The 21,238-nt window shown below is 41.4% G+C and overlaps 1 protein-coding gene across 1 annotated transcript; it reads left to right on the top strand.

Moving 5' to 3' along the window:
* Positions 1-12,368: 12,368 nt before the first annotated feature.
* Positions 12,369-15,107, top strand: PFDN4 (prefoldin subunit 4). The gene is made up of 4 exons (XM_061375373.1): positions 12,369-12,565; positions 13,464-13,571; positions 14,214-14,357; positions 14,683-15,107. The coding sequence occupies exons 1-4, from the start codon at positions 12,542-12,544 to the stop codon at positions 14,812-14,814; spliced, it is 408 nt and encodes a 135-aa protein (XP_061231357.1). The 5' UTR covers positions 12,369-12,541; the 3' UTR covers positions 14,815-15,107.
* The last annotated feature ends 6,131 nt before the right edge of the window (positions 15,108-21,238 follow it).

Below are 21,238 nucleotides of genomic sequence, written 5' to 3'. Positions count from 1 at the left end.
CTATTTCTCTTACTTATTTATAAGGGGCCCCAGTCACACTTGCATGAAGCATGGGGCGCTGCGGTGTTCATCCTGCAGTGCGCAGGTGGATGGACAGTTCAGTCTTCCTTCAGCGTTTGCACTTTGAAATGATGGAATAAAAACATAAACGCAGGGAGCTGAGCAACAACAGTGTTCAGTGGTTGGGCTGCTCTTACCCTATCTAGCGGACTAACCACCTATTTATGGAAAGGGCATGTGAGTGCATCCTCTAAGAAGGCAGAATTCACTTCACTCTTAGTGTTGGCAGCCATTTCATTCTGACAAAAATCAGTTTTTTCCAGAAGAATTTTAATCGGCAACTGCACCGTAACCCTTAGAGAGAGGGGTAAGCCTCAGATTCTAAGTGAAGGCAGGAAAAGTGCTAGTACAGAGAGAACAGCACAGGGTGGCTGGGTCCTTAGTGCTCTGTCCTCTCCTTGCAAAAGAAGTCAGAGAGGTTGTGTGTGGATCTTGCTGCAAGACAAGAAGTTTCCCATAAACCAGAGGATTTCCAGGAAAGACAGAAACACTACAATGAGGGCTTAATTTCTCCCACCCCATACTACCTTTTCTCATCTTTCCCAAGTTGCATTTTGTGACTCAGCTCTTAATCCCCTTTATCTGTATGACGGTAAGATGCAGAGTGTGCAGACTGATGGGTATGTTAGACCAGGGACAAGCAGAGGAATAATAAGATGGGTTTGACATGGATCCTGAGACCCATAAAGGCACAAGTCTCACAGTGAAATTAATAATAATAAAAGACTGAGGTATCAGTGATCACTACAGAGAAAAATGTACAAAAGCATGACATCTCACTGCAGATTTCTGTGATTTTTGTGCGTCCTTCCCAGTTTTGCCCCTCTATTTCAGTGATTTTCTTCTATGGGATCATACTAGGCAGATCATCTTGGACAGGATGAGAGCACTTTTGAGGCAGGCTTTAAAATTAAAGCTGGTTCAAAGACTTGCATTATTATTTAGTTGGTTTTTTGTTTTGTTTTTGGGGAACCATGCCAAGTGCAAGGTCCTACACCTGGGTCGGAGCAATCCCAGACACAGCTACAGGTTGGGAAGAGAAGAGATTCAGAGCAGCCCTGTGGAGAAGGACTTGGGGCTGTTGGTCGATGAGAAAATGAACGTGAGCCGCCTTCAGTGTGCGCTCACAGCCCAGAAAGCCAACCATATCCTGGGCTGCATCAAAAAGGAGTGTGACCAGCAGCTCCAAGGAGGTGATCCTGCCCCTTTACTCTTCTCTCATGAGACCTCACCTGGAGTACTGTGTGCAGTTCTGGTGTCCTCAATATAAAAAGGACATGGAACTGTTGGAACAAGTTCAGAGGAGGCCATGAGGATGATCAGGGGACTGGAGCACCTCCCGTATGAAGACAGGCGGAGAAAGTTGGGGCTGTTCAGCCTGGAGAAGAGAAGGCTGCCTGGGGACCTCATAGAAGCCTTCCAGTATCTGAAGGGGGCCTATAGGGATGCTGGGGAGGGACTCTTCATTAGGGACTGTAGTGGTAGGACAAGGGGTAATGGGTTAAAACTTAAACAGGGGAAGTTTAGACTGGATATAAGGAGGAAATTCTTTCCTGTTAGGGTGGTGAGGCACTGGAATGGGTTGCCCAGGAACCCCCCTGTCTGTGTTGAACAGAGCCTTGGGTGACATGGTTTAGTATGAGGTGCCCCTCCCCATGGAAGGGGAGTTGGAACTTGGTGATCTTTAGGTCCTTTCCAACCCTAACTATTCTATGGTTCTATGATTCTGTGAAACATCACAGCAAGTTAATATTCGTGTGATTTGCTTTCTTTGAACCAGTTCTACTGAGAACACATCTTGCTGTCCTTGTTTTCTGAGGGCAGTCTGGACTTCATTCAATGGTAAGTTCTGAGAAACCAGACAGGAAGAGACAGTTTGTATGTTCTGTGGACACCTGTCTATTTAAGGAATGAAAATGAACTCATTTGAAGGGTCACAGCTTAGTGTCTGTGAAACAATCTCTGTGGAAGAATCTTGATGGAATAGGCAAGTCAAGACTAAACTGGGCACAGGTCGATCTATGTTCATTGCTGCTATGGCAAAGAATCCACCCTGTTGATACGAAATCTTCTTTAATAAGCTATTTTCAAATTACAGAATGGAAAAGGTTTTATTTAACTTCTGTGGTCATGACATAACTCTCTGGCAGGGAAGCTCAGGTATTTGTCGCTCAGCTAGGCCTGGAGCTGGGAGAGCTAATGATTGCCTTAATTTCTGGTTAAGTGGAGTTCTAAGGGCATTTTCAGCCTTCACAACTTCCTCCCCTCCCTTTTAAGAGATCTGAAAACAAACCTTTAATTTTTAGCAAGACCTTTTCTTGTGACCTTTAGAACGTATCAAGGGTTATCATAAGTATGACACTACAGGGTTCTTGAACTGAGTTTTGGGAGCATATCCTCACAGGAGTATCACTCTACCAAGGCACCTGTACCAGTGAAGATGTCACCCTTGTCCCACAGATGTGTATCCATATGACCTCCCAATATTTTCTGATGACTGTAACAGGTAATGACCACTGTTGAGTGAAAAGCCCTCTTCTTTTCTGTACCACAGCAAGGTGTACTTTTAGGTCAAAGATGAGGAAATGTGTGAAGAATAAAACTAAATAGCTTATTATACATATACTAATATGCTTCAATTTTGCTACAGAAAAAAATGTCATTTCATTTCTGCAGTCTCAGGTGTCAGGAGAGAATGTTCCTTGACAAATGATCTGCCAGTCTGATGCTTCTGCAGATCTGACAGGGACTGTTGTAGAGGTACAGAAAGGCAATATCACAGCATGTTTTTTCATCACTAAAATATTTAATGAGTACCTGAAATCCAAGTTTTATTGCTGATTCCTAAGCAGAAGGAATCGCTAGTCCTACCACTTGGGAAACAATAGTAACATATTCTTTAAATAAAGCTTGGAAATCCCATCAAGCTATGAACTCATTACCAGGAATTAAGAGACTGAGGTGTGCTCGGAAACTGCACCGAAACAGCAGCTGCCCTTCCAATAAACATATCAATAGCAGTGAGCTCCTACAAAGTGAACCAAGCCCTTTGCATACAGTGCATTTCAAATACACTAAATATTACCAAAATAACTCCTCAGTGGGAAAGATCTTTAGTTTGGTAGTGGATTTTCTTTCTTAACACCTGTAATTCCAGGGGGTTTGTTTTGTGATATTGCACAATTCTTCCTCCTGACCTCTAGTCTTTGTCCCTGTTGGAAAAAAGCGTTTGCTATTTCGGCTCTAAAATGCTTGTGAAGTGTCCTGCATTTTCTAAAATGCTGCAATGTAGAAGTGCCCAAGGAGAATGGGTAGACAACACAAGGAAAATCTCTGTCACAGGAAGAAATTCAGAGGCAAGGTATTTCATAATGCTGGGGAAGAAAAACTGAATGCACTTGTAAATGCCAGTGTCAAAACACAAAGTCATTATTCTAGGTTTTTGCTCATGTTTGTTTATACACTTTTAATTCTATGCCTCTTTCCAGTTGAGGTTCTAAGAGTTTTGTAAACATTGATGAATTTAGCCCCAGATTAGGAAATGGAAAAGTACAGTAATTCGCGTTCTACAGATGAGAAACTGAAACTTATTTGAATATTGAGATTTCCAAGTTGTTATATAGACACTGACTGTGAAATTAAAGCAAAAGAAATCTTTTTTATGTTTTTACTCAAACACCAGGGTTTTTAACAAAAAATTCTTCTGATCTCACCGCATATTAGAGGATTGCACTCCTATAGGATGACAGTAGCAGTGTGGGAATAAAGTTCTGCTGAGCAAACTGAAACCAATATAATACTGTGAGAGGCATTCAGAAAAACAGAAAGGCAGATGAGCAGCTCAAACTCCACCAGCCAAAGAGTCTTCTAGCTGGCCATGACCTATTCGGGATATCTTCCTGCAATAAACATTTCGACATTCAACTACTGAAGGAGTCTTTAAATATGGGAGTACATGGTTCAAGAAAATTGAGAGATTTCTTGACTTAAAGATAGCTAACGCTTACCTAAAAAATTAAAATGCAACTATATTTTCTGCGCATAAATACTATCTGCTTTATGTGGCAAAAGCAATGCTCCACGCACACTGCATTCTCTAGACTTAAAACTTACAGGGAGTCAGGGAGAAAGTCGTGACCATAAACCAAGAAATTGAGGTCCATGAGAAGATATTGTGACAGTCAGCTTGGAAATACGCAGGACTTGACTGGCTCTTCCCTTTTCTCCTGATAACTAGAATCACTCTCTGGCCTTTTAGAGTTTTTTGTCTCTTTTAGCATCTTCATCGTCCTTGAGCAGGGAAGGGAGTTGTTTTAGTGAAGGATTTGTGCAATAAGGTGCTGCGAGAATGAGTTACTGCCCCAGGCTGAATTCTCCTCTTTGGACAGAATTGACAGAAGTCTAGAGGCTTTCTTCCCCTTCCACACAGCACTGTGGAAAGCACATTTAGTTTAAAAAGGAGCAGCATTTAGGAATCTGTCGGAATATTTCATTTTTCAGAGCCTTTGATTCCTGGTCAGGGGGTAGGAATTTCACTAGTGGGTGTTCTGCCATGGAAGATGATACTGGAAATCCTGGGTTTTCTTTATCATTCTTCCACACTTCCATGGGGAAACTGAGGAAATTCAGAGTAAACTGAGTACCTCCAGATAGCTCAAAAGTACCTACTGGAATAATGATTTTGTGATTGAGCAATAATTGCAGGTGGATAACTTCATCCTAAGCCACTATAGAACAAGCCCTGCTGCTTTTCTCAGCCTCGTTTCCCCCAGATGTCCATAACCCATCTTTTTTCCATTGACACTCATCCAATCCTCTCTGTTCTGCAGCTATTCACTGGCTTAATGTGCAATCTAACTATATTTACATTTGTCTCAATGAGTAGGAATGCAATTTGGTTATTTACTTGCAAAATAATTATGTATGTTTATGACAGTGTAAAATTATAAGTGTCAATTTATTGCTCCTGTTATCAGCATAACATGGTGTTATGCAAAGGAAATCTTACACGACACAAAAGGTATAATGTAAATAGTATTTTCCTCACTTCAACAGGGTGACTTGCCCTCTTTCATGCTGCCTAATGGTCCATGACATTTAAGCACTGTGCCTTTAGATTTAGTCTTTGTTGAAACATTTTAGTTTAGCAGTATCAACAAGGGACTACAGTGACATAGATTCCATAAATTACCATTAAACTACTTTATTTTTTGTGATGGGTGTTAGCGACTGTAGATGACGTATATGAGAATCAGGCCAGCTTGCATCCAATTCAGGTTAGACCTGCAGACAATCTTGTGTAAATATGCAATATCTAGGTATCCATCTTTATTGACCGATCCTAAAGGTACATAGGGCAGGAGGGTCCTGGGAAGTATTAGGAGGGACTGTTTAAAACTCCACCTAAGGAAGCATGTGGGTGGTTAAGTTATGCCCAAGATTCACGCCAAAAGAGTCTGTTAAAATTTGCCTTATCACATGGAGACATGGAGTCTTAGATCTCTGTGCAGTTCAAAATCTAGATCTTCAGGCATCCCAAATGCAAAATAATTCTGTAGGTATTTATGTATTTATGTCTCCAGCTGTAAAACCCCCTAACAGCTTCCATCTCTGACGAAATGAATGTACGCAGCTATCTGCGTTCTGAGATACTAACTCTTGGTGACTTTTCCCTAGTGAGAAATTAATCTTGATCATAGCTCTGCTTACAGAAACAATGTACTTAAAATCAATTGCGTATATTAATTTTTATGTGCAATTACACATTTAACCTTCTGCTAAGACATTTTACATGTGAGGTTGCTTTATTCACATGCGGTTAATGCACAAAGCAGTACTTGTGTTACTGTACTGAACAACTATGAAAATATTTTCAGTGTTAGTGGGACTAACAACTCTACAATGTAAGTAAAGACCAAAACCATTTGCCAAAATCAAGGAAAGCTCTCAGGAGCAGGAAATATTGAGTATGATTTTATTTTAAACAACAATTGAAATTTAAAATAATGATCTATGTTTATGAATCTGAAGCTTTTAGTCGTGTGACTGTCTTAAATGCCTGGAAAAATAACAATCGCATGTCCTCTTGAGAGAATCCGCTAAAGCTGGTTATACAAACACATGAATGAGATGCAAACTCATGCAAACTACTGGATTTGTTGATTAAGCCCATAACTTTTGCACAGATTATTTTACTTTTGGTCTGATGGATGTGTTTCTGCTGAGGTAAAACTGACCTCATACCAAGTCTTTTTAGAAGCAGATGCTTGTTACTTGCTAAGATTTTGAAGGCTCTATTTCTATGAGACAGTACTAGACATTTTGTCAAAGAAAAGCCAACATTGTTTCTGAACATTCTGCTTACATGCATCTTACAATAATAAATATTTATTGTATTGCTGCACTGACATGTTGCTTAAAATCTCATAAAACAGAATTGTGTGAATAGTCTTCTATGTTATTTTTGTATTATAGAGTATTGTAATCCTAGAATTAGAGTTTCACAGATATTAATTTCTGGTCTCTGAATTACCCTGAAATACCAAGACAATAAGTGATGCTCTTATGAGGTTAGCATCTTGGACTCTTGCCAGTATATGAGAAATATGGTTTAGAGTTTAAGTTAGTGCCCAAGTAAGTGATGCCTCCCCCTAAGCCAATACAGAACTCAGAGCCCCAACCAGATGCCAGTAGCTTCTATGCCCTTTGCAGCTAGTGCCTTCTGATGCCATCTCGTCCATGTTTACAGTTTGGTGTTCTCTTAAGTTCCCAGAAATGACAAATAAATAGGAAATTTTAAATGTTTTTGCTACTATGGAGCACTGCTGTTTCATCCCAGGGAAGGGGTGTCTGAAACAATTTTTGTCTGTGGCCTTTGGAGTATTTTCTGATGAAAGGTCTAATAGATATGTTAAAGATACTATTAATCCAGCAGTACTTCTGTAAAACCACAAAGAGATGAGTTTGAACTTTAACTAGTGACTTGCTGTGAAATGAGTGCATTTTGCTTCTATTGTCTTCATGACAGTCATAAGAAGATATGAAAACTCCATCTCCCTTCACCATTAGTCAGCCAAAAGGCACTTGGGCTATGCTTCACTGAACTCAGTACCCTCTGGGCCACATCCTGGTTACTTCTGGTCATTGCTTTTGGAGGGATTAGGGCTGACTGCATCAGTAGTTGATCAGATAAAGCCCTTGCCTGAAATCCTGCTGTTTATTTCAGTTCAAATGCCTGGCTGCAGACCTCTCTAGGGAAGGGTTTAGTTTCCTCAGATGTATGACTACAGAATGCAACTACTGCCCTTGGGAAAACATTTAATATATTTATTGCTCTATTTGGTAAAGTATCAAATGAGCACATCTGATACCTCCCTGAGGAAAACTCTTCTCCCAGATTCCATTATGATTCTGCCTGCACTACCCCCCCCCCCCAAAAAAAAAGGGGGAAGAAAAAAAAAAAAAGACAAATTTGTGCAGATTAAAAAATGCTGAGTAACACTACACCCAGGGCATGTTACTGACAGACCTCCTATGAGGTTAGAATTAGCCTCTAAGTTCAGTGGCAAATAAATTTATAATGCTTTAAGATGACAGTATCCAGAAGGGTGACAGTTAAGGAGGGAACAGGACTCTACTCTTCCTCACTTGTATTTTCCAAGAAATACACACTGACTTTTAAAACTGGCCCTGACAGTGCTGCTCTTGGAAAGGAAATTATTTCTACCTGGACGGGTGTAACTGAAGACCTAATTTCAGGTACTCTGTGAGCAGTTCTTATTGAAGATGAATGACAAAAGTAAAAAAGGAGCAAGACTGACACTGCAGTTGTAGGCCCTGTAGAGGGAGTTCCAGTATGTGCCACAAAAAATTCCAGGTAAACAGAGATATTCCACCACTACAGCTGTTTCTGGGAACAGGATTGTGGAGCAACAGAAATACATGGCTAATATTTTGGACTCTGGTATATTCCCTGCTGACACTGAGATGCCAAGTAGAGGTGAGGAAGGGCAAGGTTGCAAATCCAGCTCTTTTGTTTTAAATAAAACCAGCATGAGGCAATAACTGTTCTGCTTGGCCAGAATTATGGGATCATAAAGCACTGTGTTTACAGACTATCCTGCCACAAAGGTGGAGTAACATCTCTACTGTGCTTAAACATAAAGGGATTTCCCAGCAAAAGGGAATTTCCAGCTTCCATCTCAGGCACAAACAGTCAGCAGAAACTCCCCTTAGCTCCATGGATCCACGTAATGCTGCAGAACTCTCTGCAAAGCACTACAGCAAGGGAAAAGACAAGTTTCCTACACAGAGAGTAAAGTTTATTAGGATAACTTGTAGAAAGGAGCTAATGCAATTTAATAACTCTAATGCTGGATATATATGAACATAGAGGAGGGCTTGAATGATGAAGCGGTGATGTTTTTTACTAACAGGAGGGATTTTCTTTCTTTGAAAGAAAAAGGTTAGAAATCTGAGAAAGTCTGCCTTCCTTTTCTCAGACCACAAAGAATGAAAAGTTAAGGGGCATTTGTCCTATAAATATTTAAGACTTGTATACCATTAAGAGCTGGCATGTCTTTTTGGAAAAGAACACCCTCAGTAGGGGATTTTTCCTTTGGCCTCCATTCCCCCCACAATGCTGGTACAAGAAGGGCAGACATAGACATTCTGATGTAAGGACGTTTATACCACAATAAGTCATGTTGTCTAACACTGGAAATGCCATGCTACTTCGACCTTGGAGTCTCCATGATATGGAAGCTGTACCTCTTTAGTATAGTGGCATAGTATATACTATTATCATATACTATGGTATAGTCTATTAAAATAAAACAACTTTATGCAGCTTTTGCTAATAGCAATCTACTTTTAGATAAATAGCAATTTATCTAGATTTATCTAAATCTATATAAACCATCCACTTCATCCCCAGTAAGTTTTCTCCATTTCTAATGCATCTTTTATTAACAAACATTATTGATGTGTAGGTGTTTCAGGATGCTCAAAGACTGATCAGAGCTCTGTGTAACTTCAGGGAAAGGGTAAAGAGTTTGGTAATTCAAAACACCTCAGGCAGAAAAGAGCATGGGAAGATTCTTTCCCACTGAGCTATATTGCAAAAGGCTACAGCAAGTAACATGGCATGAAAATGTGAATAAGAATCACAAAGGACAAGTAAGATGAAGGGCATGAGGGTTACACACACCATGGGAGGGATCCCGTGGCAGCACAAGGTGAAACTAACCACACTTGCAACAAGGAGGACCAGTACAAGAAAGAGCAAGTCTTTTTATGCAACTGAAAGAGAAACAAGGTCAGTGAGTTCAACGAGTTTATCTTACTCCACCACTAGATGCTTGCACTCGTGCACTGTTTTCACTTTTATTTACATAAGAAAGGTCTACAGTAGGTTACTCTTGGCAACATGCTCATTCCACAGATCTTGCCTGAGCATGTGGGAGAAAAGCATTTATTTTCAAAGCCTTCAAGTCATCAAATTCTTACGAAATCCTTTTCTCTTGAAGGAAATCACACTGGCTCAGACCTAACAAGCATTATTCAGCTAATCCACCCATGGAAATAACCAAGGTTTAGGTTATACCCTTTCATAGTAGGATCATTATGAAATGAGAAGACAGCTGACTTAGGAAACAGCAGGACAATGACTAGAGATGAGAGTTTTTTCTCTAAGAGATACTTAGAATGAGATTTATGTTTTCACATCAGTTAATAATAACATAGTTCTCCAAGGAGAATTTTTGTGACTAACTTTTTCCTCAGTGGGAAACAAGTCATACTTACGCACCAAAATAAAATGTAAGTCAGTGTGAGGGCCACTCAAAATATTTTATTTTCTATTCTGTTTTTTCTATTAGTTTGTGACAGGAGTTTTGAAATGAGCAGTCATTCTGATAAAAAAAACACACCAAAACCAACCCGAAAAACAACCCAGAACTTTTTCATTCAGTAAATACCCCTTACAGAATATTTTGATACATTAATTGTTAAGCTAGAAACCTGCTGCAGTCTCTCCCACAAGTAGCTGTAACTTTCTTACATTTATTCAGCAAAAAGCAGTTATTGAAAGAGAGCTCCCAAGCTAGCTCTGCTATGAAATGAAGCTGAATGCTGTCAGTGTAAACTCCATCTCCATAAGTAATAAAGGAGGAACTCAAGCTTTTCCTTCTTGCAGACAGCAGGGCTGCTATACTGTTTTCACCTATGATGGACAAAGTCAAGGCTGAGAGAGAATGGTGTTGGCGTATGTGCTAAGACTTGAATGGAGTATGCCATATTTCAGCTCTTCTTAATAAGGCCTAGTTTCAGGAAATCAATAGGAAACTTTTAAAATATACACCCATTCTTCTGTTGGGTGTTGTTTTCTATTGTCCTTCATGGATCCCCTTTGGAATGGGCTACCATGGAGGATGGATTCTCCAGCAGCTGCAGGATTGGATTCTTCCTCATAGCATAGTGGAGACCTCTTAGCAGCTTTCCAGTATCTGAAGGGAGGCTATAAGGATGCTGGGGAGAGACTCTCATTAGGGACTGTCGTGATAGGACAAGGGGTAACAGATTCAAATTTAAACAGGGAAAGTTTAGGCTGGATATAAGAAAGAAATTCTTTACTGTAAGAGTGGTGAGGCACTGGAATGGGTTGCCCAGGTGTCGTGGTTTAACCCACAGTTGTGAATGCTCCATCCCTGGCGAGGTTCAAGGCTAGGCTAGACAGAGCCTTGGGTGACATTGTTTAGTGGTGTCCCTGCCCACGGCAGGGGGATTGGAACTGGATGATCTTAAGGTCCTTTCCAACCATAATTATTCTATGATTCTATGATTCCTCAGCAGCAAGGGGTTCTAACTAAAGTAAAGACATCCACTCTGTTCCATGGATTGTTCCTATATTTTTCACTATAATGTTCATTGGATGACATACAGAGTTATTCATGGTTCAGGCATTAGGAGGCTTGTGGGAGACATGAATTTAGATGCCATCAGCAGAGAAATGAACATCAGCCTCCTGTATTATCAATTAAGTGTCTGAAGAACAAGGCCATTGTATGCAATCAGGGCATTAGGATTTACGAAGAATAACTTGAGAAAGAAAGGTTATACATTTTGCCTTCAGGAAATGGTTTTGAACTTTGGACTCCAAACTGGTCTGAGAAAAGGTTCAACAGTTTTGGCTGCCTGAGACTGAACGTGCTGACCCTAGACACCTCCCTGGTCACAGCAGTTGCCTTTCTGGAGATCCAAACTCTCCCCAGACACTGCTCAATGAGCTGCAGACTCTACCCCAGCTTTCCAAATTCCTTTCCAAAGCCAGACACATTAAAAACACACCAACACAGGGCCCTGAACTCTCTGCACCCAGGCACTTCCTTTGGGTCTAACCCCATAGCTCACAGAAGGGCATAGCAGAAAGATGAATCACAGCAGAGTACCTGAAGATGTTTTCAAACACCTTTCTGACTTACACTGCAGGCTTGTTGCCATCCCCACCTGACACTGCCACCACAGCGCACCACGGGGAAAGATTTGTAGCTGAGGTGTATTTAAATACAGGTACTGGAGATGCTGATTGTTCCTCAGAAAGGTCTCGGCAGACCCAAGCGGGGTCTCAAGGACCCTGGGTCGCTGTTGGCAGCAGCTTGGCCAGGCTGTGGCAGCGCTGGTGCCTCCAGCAATCCTGCCAGCCATGACCCCTCCTGTCGCTCAACATCCACGTGTGCCTGGGCCCAGGTTCTTGGACCACGGGCCCTGTACGCACTGCAGCTGGATGCCAGAGCACACAACACCCGAGCTGGGAGATGTGATGATCTGCTTTGGGTTTTCTTTTTGTTTTGTAGCTGTGAGAAGCTAAATACAGTTCAGCATGTGAAGGTAATCATGCCGCATAAATGCTAGCTACCCCTGTTCCTGTTTAGAAACTGTCAATCAGCCTTTTCAGGAAAAGAAACCCAACTTATTTTTGCTTAAAAGACCCTCTGCAGTGATTTGAACTTGAAGGCCGCTCACACATCCGTTTCCAGAGAGGCGGTTGGTCTGCCTGGTGAGGGCTGAGGACGGCTCACAGGAGTCCCCTGCTCAGGGGCCGCCCTCCCTCAAGAGGCACCGTGCCGGGCCCGGCTGCCCTTGCGGCGTCACCGCGGCTGGAGGCCCCGGCAAGAGATCCGGCGCGCGTCCCATGTCTCCCTCTGGCGGCAGCGCTGGCAAGCCGCGGCCACAGCACTCCTGCCGGCGGAGCTGGGCTTCTGCCACTTTAAACAGGACGTACCAAGCGCGGCGGGATGGGCTGAGGTTTACTGTGTGCCCTGTGGTGCCTCCGAGCAGCCCGCCGGGATGGGGCGGTGGGGAGGAGGAGAAACGCCGAGCCGCGGAGGGCCGCATCTGCTGGGAGCTTTCCTTCGTTTTTTCTGATTTTCCTAAGCCCCCGCTCCTCCTTTGTGGGCAGGACGAATGGGTCAGTCCTACCATCATGGCCGCCACCATGAAGAAGGCGGTGAGTGCGGGAGGAGGGAAGGGTGCGTTTTCGTTTCTCGGTCTCTCCCTGCCCCGTGGTTCCGAGGAGGAGGAGGGTCCGATGAGGAGGTTCTTCCGAGCAGGAGGTTCCTCCGAGCCCCTGTGCTGCCCCCCGGGCTGGGCCTGCCGGGCTCTTCATCTGTGGGGGGCCGTCGTCTCTCGGTGCTGGGGCGGTGCGGCCTTGTCACCTCCGCGCTGTCTCCCGCCCCTCGCTCCGGCACCGCAGAGGTGCCTGTCTGAGCGGCTGCCCCACGTTCACTCAGCCCCGGGCGGCAGGACCTGGTGTGTGCGTGTCCTTTTCCCTAAGCCGCTGCCAAGTCCGGCCAGCTCCGGGTTAGGCCGTGCCGAAAATACCCTGATCGCTTGTCTGTGAGTTAAGGTCTTGGTATTGTAAGCTTGGCTCTATTGGTCAGGAGTTTGGAGCATCTTTGGCCTGTTTAGAGAAGAAGAAACTTGAGAGAGAATCTTGTTAATGCAAGTCAGTATCTGAAAGGAGGATGATGCCAGGCTCTCCTGTAGCACTGCAGCACATCACTGCTAACCAATTATCATAAAATGATGTTGCTCATGGATCTCATTAATGTGTTACACTCAGCTCTGCAGTGATCATGGAGCAGAGGTGTCCGTTTCAACTGTCAGTGCTGTAAAGGAAACAACAATTTGGATGCCGTGGATAGCTGGTATTTTAAGTGGCTGTTACTACAGCCTGTGCCCAGTTAAACGAGGGTATTGCTGATATCCTTGAGGATGCTTTTCAAGAAATCAAGTGTATAAGCAGAATCTAAAACTGTTTTTCAGAAGATCTGTAAGAGTAATCTTGTCGTCAGATTCAAGTTAATGTAAGAAATAAAGTTCATATTGACCTCTCCTCCTGGCAGGCTGCAGAAGATGTCAATGTTACTTTTGAAGATCAACAGAAAATTAACAAGTTTGCAAGAAATACTAGCAGAATCACGGAGCTGAAAGAAGAAATAGAAGTGAAAAAGGTATATTTGCTTCAAATATCACTTCTTCATTACCCTAACTTAATTTTCAGCTGTAACACAGGAAACAGGAGCAATGGAATACTGCAAGTAATGCTTTGGTTCTAATACTGGATTTCTGATATTTTGAAAATAGAGAAAGTTAAAGTGGAGAAAGAAGTCATGAGAAATAAAGGCCACCAGTATATTTCTGTATGCAGTTCATGGAACTCTGTAGTTGTCATGTGCGCAACATTGTCTTGTTACAATGGCTGTTTGTAGTGTTTGTAAAATTTCCTGCCTGTGATTGTTTATACTTATTTTTTCTGGAACCAGTAAGGCAGTTGTATGTTATGTTCTTCCTTTGATGCACTGACAAATTGAGGGTCTGTATTTTCCTTGTCTAGACAGTTAATTACGCTATTAATGACAGATAATGAGTAATGACTAGAAATTTCTACTGGTAGAATGAATCTAATACTTATGCTGAATTACAGCTCTGGAACTGTACTGTTAAACACATTGATATCATGCTGGCAGGTAGGATTTTTCCTCACAATACAGGCTCGCTGACTTCATTTTACTCAACTGGTAACATGACAATGTATCCATTAAAATCATTTATCTGGTATGAAGTGACCACCTTTCTTATATCTTGATGAATAGAAACAACTTCAGAACTTGGAAGATGCTTGTGATGACATCATGATGCTTGATGATGGTGATGCACTACTGATACCCTACCAAATTGGAGATGTTTTCATTAGTCATTCCCAAGAAGAGACACAAGAGATGCTGGAGGAGGCAAAGGTTTGTATGGGCAAAAGGGAGCTCCTATACTGTACTGCCTGCTGTGGTGCGATGAGCATTGGAGTGGGATAATCTTTCCATCCTTAAACCTCTTACTTTCTAAAGTTCATGTTTGAGTTCTGATTTGAGGAGGGGAATGTGCATGCATGGCAAGTCCTAATTGCCACGTCAGTATACGAAGCCTTTGTTTTGCCTTGTAATGAATCTTACAGCCTGACTTAGCAAAAAATTGTCAAAGAGTACCTCTTAATAGTTTGTATGTTGCAGGCAGACATGACTCAATTTGGATTAATGTAACTGGTTGATTGTTTTTTTTCTTTTTCAGAAAAGTTTACAAGAAGAAATTGATGTGTTAGAAGCCCGAGTGGAATCAATTCAGAGGGTCTTATCTGACCTGAAAGTTCAGCTTTATGCAAAGTTCGGAAATAACATAAATCTTGAGGCTGAGGACAGTTGAAGGTCTTCTAAATATACCATACAACTTTTCCTTGGTTTAATAAATATTTTGATATCATTGTTCCAATTACATTTAGAACAAAATCCGACACTTCTTTTTGTTGTTTTGTTTTGGTTTGGTTTTTTTTTACTTTCCTCACTCGGGTTCCATCTATTTAATGAGAGCTTTCTTATTTTGGCTATTGCAGTTATTTATTTGTTCAGGAAAGCATTAGCTTCATTAATGATGATAAAGCATCAAGATTGGGATATTTGCATTGTATATGAAATTAATAAAATCAGGCACGTATTGTAGTTTCTTTGGTCTTGTTTTCCACTCATGAAAGTGCTTAAATAGAAAACCAGTATAAATAGGGAACTTTTGATTTGCCGTGTAATGGCTGTTTGATTGTATAAGAAGTTTCTCCTATACATGATTCATGATTTGGTTGTAATGCTATTTATTATAATTTTATTTATAATGCTGGTTTTAGCTGCACTCCTGGAAATACTAAGTCTATCCTTTGTCTTTCCATCTTAGTTCAGATAGCATACACACTGTTAGCTCAGTGCACAGCATGGCAACAAATTGACAGGGGAGAAAGGAGATCTCCTTAAAACCTGCATTGGTATTGAAGAAAAGCTTTTGGAGTCACAGTCATATTCAGTCATTTACTACTTTGTATTCGGCAGTCACAAAAGATGCTGTAACTCAGAATGGTGAGTCTTTAATTTCTAATTTTCCTGAACAGTAATTTTCTAATCCACATTTCTGTACCAGATTAATGTCAGATAGTTCATAGATGCTGTTGCTGTGTCAGCATCAATCCCTGGAGCTACACCTCCATCACTATGTGAAGTTAAAAGTAATTTTTAAATGTCTTAATTTGCTGACTCCTTACATCCTTCAAATAATTATGTACTGTCTCACTCTAAAATTCTGATTTTGGACTTTCGCCTACTGATAAATGCTGTTCCATGGAAATACCTGCTGTTTATGAATTTGGTCTTAAAAATTAAATCTTAGCATGCTGGGAGTGTTGGGATGGGTTGATGTCCACCTACCTCAGCACATCTATTTTAAAGCTTCCTTGATCAGCATGGCAAATCTCCTATCAAAGCCGCAAACCAGCGCCACTATCTTCCGGTAGACCTGGCCTCCCAGATCCAGTCCCATGTTCTAAATAAATATCTGACTATGGCAGCACTGTTCTAACTATTTATTAACCTGCCAAATCCACCTGGCCTTTTTTAAAGGTTCTCCCTTTGGCCTGGAGATCTGATTAAAAAAAACTGTCTGAGCTCCAGAGCCCCTAACCACACCTCCCAGGGCACCGTAATCCTTAATGATTCCCAGGCTACTGCTGTCAATACCACTAGCAGGATTTAGGAGACCAGGCAGCTTCTCTAATCTGAGCTGCTGGTAGGCAACACACCTCCCTCAAGACTGGGTCAGGCCAACAGATGGATGCCTCTGTGCCTTTCAGAGTAGGATCACCTGCTACTATGACCTGCTACTTTTTCCTGGAGGCACTAATAGTAATCCTCTTTACTGGTGCATCAGCAGGATGTTCATTTGGTGCAGTGGGCACTTCCTTGTTAGCCCCCTGCAGAACTGTGAAGGAGCTCTGGGTAGAGATGTTGGATTATGGAGGAAGCCCCTTGCTTTTAATTGTCCTCTTCCTCTTTTTGTTGTTTTTTGTTTTGTTTGTTTGTTTGGTTTGGTTACTGGTTCTCAGCTTGTTTGGATTAATGCCCTCCTTCTTTTCTGTATGCACTATGATGCATGCTTGTGGCCCCTGCACAGTTTGGGCCTGGAGCAAGCAGTACAGCTCCCTCTCAGCTTTCCTGACACCTTTCAGCTACTGACAGTCTCCCACAGCTCAGCCACCTGCTAGAGGAGGGCGTCCACCAGGGTGCACCGAGTGCACTCCATCCATTTGTACACCCTTGCCTCAAGAGACCAGTTGAGGCACTTTCTACACTCCCAGGTCTGTGCTGCAGCCTCCCCTCTCATCAGTTTTGTCTGGGTGCTGATGCTGTCCCTCCTGGTGCTGCCCTCTCTGAGTCAGCTGCTCACATCAGCTGAGCTGCTGGCTCCTGGGCAAGTCTTGTCAAGGACTTGAGGCTCCCTCGGTGGCTCTTGCTTCTCAGAATTGAGGCTACTGGATGCTGTGTATCCCTCGTTCTGGTGTTGAAGGTGTTTTCTCCGGAGCTACTCACCTCTGCAAATGATTATTTGTTCTTAATATAAATAATCAGAGTATGAGATTAGTATATTTTCATGAAGTGATTAATACCTACTTACATGCGTCAGTTGCATGGCATCTTCAAACTGTAAACCTGGAGGAATCAAAAACAGCACATGCTTTCTCTACTACTGAAGTAGTTCTAACAGAGTAGTGATACTGAACTTGATATTCAGTATGTCTGAACAGGATTTCACCAGTGCACTGTTACTTAGGAATTACAGTATTATAACTTACATAGTTGTTTACATAAATTTGTTTAATGTTGAATAAGGTTTAGCATAACCTTAAGAGAGTATTGCTTTTGACAGGGGAGATCTAACTCCTCAGCACAATCACCTCTGTTGCATACAATGTGTATCAACTGGTGGCTCCAAGTTTCAAAAGCTGTGCTAATGTTGGGCTTGTCTAGCCCTGGCATTTCCCATATTTCTTTTTGGTAGAATTCCAGTGGTTTGTATGCTTCTGCATACAAATTCCCTGGCCATAACTGTACAGATTTTTAACTTTGTTTTCTGATTGTGGTTTTAATTTAAGTCTCTGCCTCAGGAAAGAGATCAAGTTTTTTGTTACTTCCTGAGTGAATACTTAGTTACTCTCAGGTAAAATGTGGATTGGGTAGCCATGGCAACTCTGCTGCTCTATCTGCCAGCCAGTGCTTGTAGCAAACAAGTGTTGGGCCTTCAAGGAGACACAGGTGTTCCTTTACATAATTTCTGAACCCTCCATACAGTTTCCTATGTTAGGTATCAAACTGCTTAGAAAAGTTTTGGGTTGACCCAAAGTTGTTATTTTAGGCAATAAAGAGAGAAGAAGATGTCCAGTTATTTGATAGAAGCCGATGAGACTTGTGGATGACTTGGGTGAGTCAGTTCTGCCTTATCCTCTTTTATTAGATACAGCTCTTAGTCCAAAACTGTGAGCAAGGTTAGTCTTAGGAACTGTTGGTATGTTGAGGTTTTTTTTCTAAACGCTTGTCGTATAATTATAAACCAAACAAGATGTAAAAGACTTCTTTAACCAGGTGAGAACTGGACTAGTGATGGAGTTAGACCCATAATGAGAGGCATCCAGCAGATGGCGTCAAAGAACGCGGAAGCGCTTTTTAAGGAGCCAGAGCCTCAGCCCTAAGTGCCAGTGCTGATGTTAGTAGCATGAAACTTCGGCTGCAGTGATCCCATTCTCATTGATTGGTTGGTACACTTTAAAATTCACTCCAAAGTGATTGCTGTGCCAGCTCTCCTGTTGTGAGCATGCTCATGGCTGTGCAGACTGCAAGTATTTAAAATGATGGTTTCCAGAGAGGCAAATAGTATGAATGCAGTTTCATTATGAAAAGGAAAAAGGTAGCTAGTAAGGCTTAACTAGGATTCCAGTGGCAGCTATAAGACCGATGAGGACCATAGTACAGTAAAGGACCCTAAGGGAGAATGCTAGCGAAGTGTGGAGAGCTTGCATTATCCCTGATGTTCTTCCTATAAATTGAATTGTGCATATATGACAACCCTGGTGTTTAGGGAAAAGAAGCCTGTTAAGACTATTCTTATGAATGCCAAAGGTCTTTACTCTTTAGTGCTGGATTTTGGTCCAGTGGGGTTTGTTTTGTGACCCCACCCCTTTATTTTCTTCCTTTTTTTACTGGTTATCATGGTGTTGGTATGTTTTAGATAGTTTCACTAGGCCTGCCTTCACTACTGTAGTTTAGGCTTTTATGTTTATGATGCACCTTTCCTGTTTGCTTAGTCCTTACTACAAATTGTATGTCCACACAGCCTTGAAAGTGTAAGTGCCTTTTTGCACATGCAATGTCCAGTTTTCTGGTATGGTTTGGAGAGTTGTGTTTGCAAGTCAGGCAAATAATTATCCAGCAGACTTTTTCAGATTAGGGTCTGGGTTTTTGTAGTTTAGAGAACTACTATCCCAGACAATCATTTGCTATTTTTATATGCGTAAAATAGAACATGCAGGAAACTTCTTTTTTTGTTCTTCATTTGTCATTGTAGAAGTTAATTTGCAGATCATCCATCAGCTTGGAAGTATCTGAGTCCTAGTTTTTTCTTTTAATAACCTTTCTTCTCCCTAGGGAATATATGAAATTGTTTTTCAGTTGGCATTTATTCTGTTCAAAGCCCCATCTTCTAAGTACTTTTTATTTTTGGTAGATTGGAAATTTCTCTTACCTGTAATGATGGTTGCCTTCAGAGAATATAAGCCCATTAAAACCCCCTGGTCCTCTGTGCACCTCTGTACATGTCATAAATCATTTAGCTGCACTTGACTATAGATTTTTTAATATTGTTGTCAGAATGCAAATAGTTTACTGTCATTCTCTGTTTTGTCAAGGGAGAGATATTTGTAAAGCACTTGAAAAATTAAATGCACTATAAAAGAGGTTTAATTTTAATCTAAGGGCTTCGTGTAGAGTGTTGGGCCAATGATCTCTTATGATCTCTTAGTGACTGAATTAGCTCCGTCATTGTATTAAAATACCATTTCCATGCTGGTTTTGTTTTGCGAGTCATAGCCACCAGTGGCTGGCTTCTCACTTGGTTGCAGCAGTCAAAGCAGGTGAAAGAAACCTCATTTCAGGAGGTCAAGGAACCTTAACTTACCAGTTTTCAAAGTAGCTTGCTAAAAACTGTTAAACATAGTAGGACACAATTATATTTTCATGGGCTTGTTTGTGATTCTGTATCTTGTCCGCTGATACAAAAATGTTTTCCACATGATGGTCTCTAGCATAATCTTCTTCTGTAGAACCTTCATTGCTTTTGTATAGAAGATCCTGGGATATCATTGCGTTATATATATATAAATGTGGTTGATAATTATTCAATAATTATATGAAGTGATGTTTAGCCAAAGTACAGAGAATTTTGTGGTATCAACTATCACAAAGAGCTAAAAGAAATTGAATTCTGAATACTGAAGCCATATTTTTCTGTAGAAGCAACAGAATTAAGTAGTTTGGTTTGCATGAGTCAGTAGTTTAGATAATTTATCTATTCTACTAGACTGATTCATGAAAGAAAAAACAAGGATATATATAGGCATGATAAGGCCTGACAGAAACTACTTACGACCAAGTTTGTCTTTATATTGATTCTATGAGTCATACAGAAAACCAGATTATTTTGTAATTAAAAGTTAGCTGCTGATGGGAGTGCACAGAACGCAGTGCACCAGAGAGGCATAAATATTTATGAAGGATTTCCCTCAGCAGGCGATGAGACAGGTTTACAGTTAAGGGGACTGTTAACTGCATCCAGCTGTTAGAGACATAATAAAATATTATAAACCTGAGTAAATACATGCAGATTTACAAAAATATTTTGTTTGCTGTTGCTCTCTAAAGCTGGTTAGTATCCTGTGACTCTGATCTCCATTTATGATCTGCAGGTGTCATTAGGTGGCCATCTATACTCAGGCCAGCAAACCCCACCCTTGGGGATGCTGAGTGGTGAGGTGCAGGGTTTTATAATGTCAGTTCATCAAAGGATTGCTTCAGGATAACCATTGTGGTCTGGTCTGGCATTGTACAGGGAAGAGGAGAGACAAGATGGACTTGGTGTTGAAATACAGGGTAGGCCAGTATTGCACCTGACCATTTCCTTAAGATATTGGGAAAATTTCCTGCTTGCTTCCTCAACACAGCCCAGCACAAGTGAGGAAAGGTGTTGTTTACTTTTCCCACTGACACAGCAGTAAATCTGGTAAGCTTATTGGAGCAAGGTAGTAGTACACAAATACATATAGACTGTCTGAGCAGATGGGACTGTGTTGGTAGGCTATGCACTTTGCAGAAAATGCTGCTACAACTCATATGTACACAAATATAAGGAATGACTATTTCTTGAAGAAGGAGCAAAATGGAATTGACTGTTGAAGTGTTCTGTCCATGATTACACATTTTATTGTGGCCATGGTCTTTGATTTTCTGAAAGTGATAGCAAAATCAACTGTAGAGTTTATTTTACTAATTAATTTGTTTTGCAACATCTGATGGAGCTACAGCTGAGGGTGTTTTTCTTTCTGTTCTCTTCACCATACAGATTTGGACATTAGTGACATGCAGCAGCTCTCTGCTTGTGGTTGTTACTTTGAGATGACTGTTGCAGAGGTTTTGCAGTTATTCTCTCCCAGATTATCCTCCTTGCAGTTCATTCTTATATGAGGTAGCCATCAAGATTAATAGCG

Source organism: Neopsephotus bourkii, unplaced genomic scaffold (assembly GCF_033783945.1).
Source record: "Neopsephotus bourkii isolate Nb327-2 ecotype Australia unplaced genomic scaffold, CSIRO-AGI_Nbou_v1 NB_1663, whole genome shotgun sequence".
NCBI classification, from domain to species: Eukaryota; Metazoa; Chordata; class Aves; order Psittaciformes; family Psittacidae; genus Neopsephotus; species Neopsephotus bourkii.
Note: the sequence above shows the minus strand (reverse complement) of the source record. Positions and strands in the feature narration are given on the sequence as shown.

Excerpts from the sequence above, each read along its gene's own strand:
- PFDN4 (XM_061375373.1), top strand. The coding sequence starts at position 12,542 with ATGGCCGCCACCATGAAGAAGGCG. Across the intron at positions 13,572-14,213 it reads AAGAAATAGAAGTGAAAAAG|AAACAACTTCAGAACTTGGA; the intron begins GTATATTTGCTT and ends CTTGATGAATAG. Across the intron at positions 14,358-14,682 it reads AGATGCTGGAGGAGGCAAAG|AAAAGTTTACAAGAAGAAAT; the intron begins GTTTGTATGGGC and ends TTTCTTTTTCAG.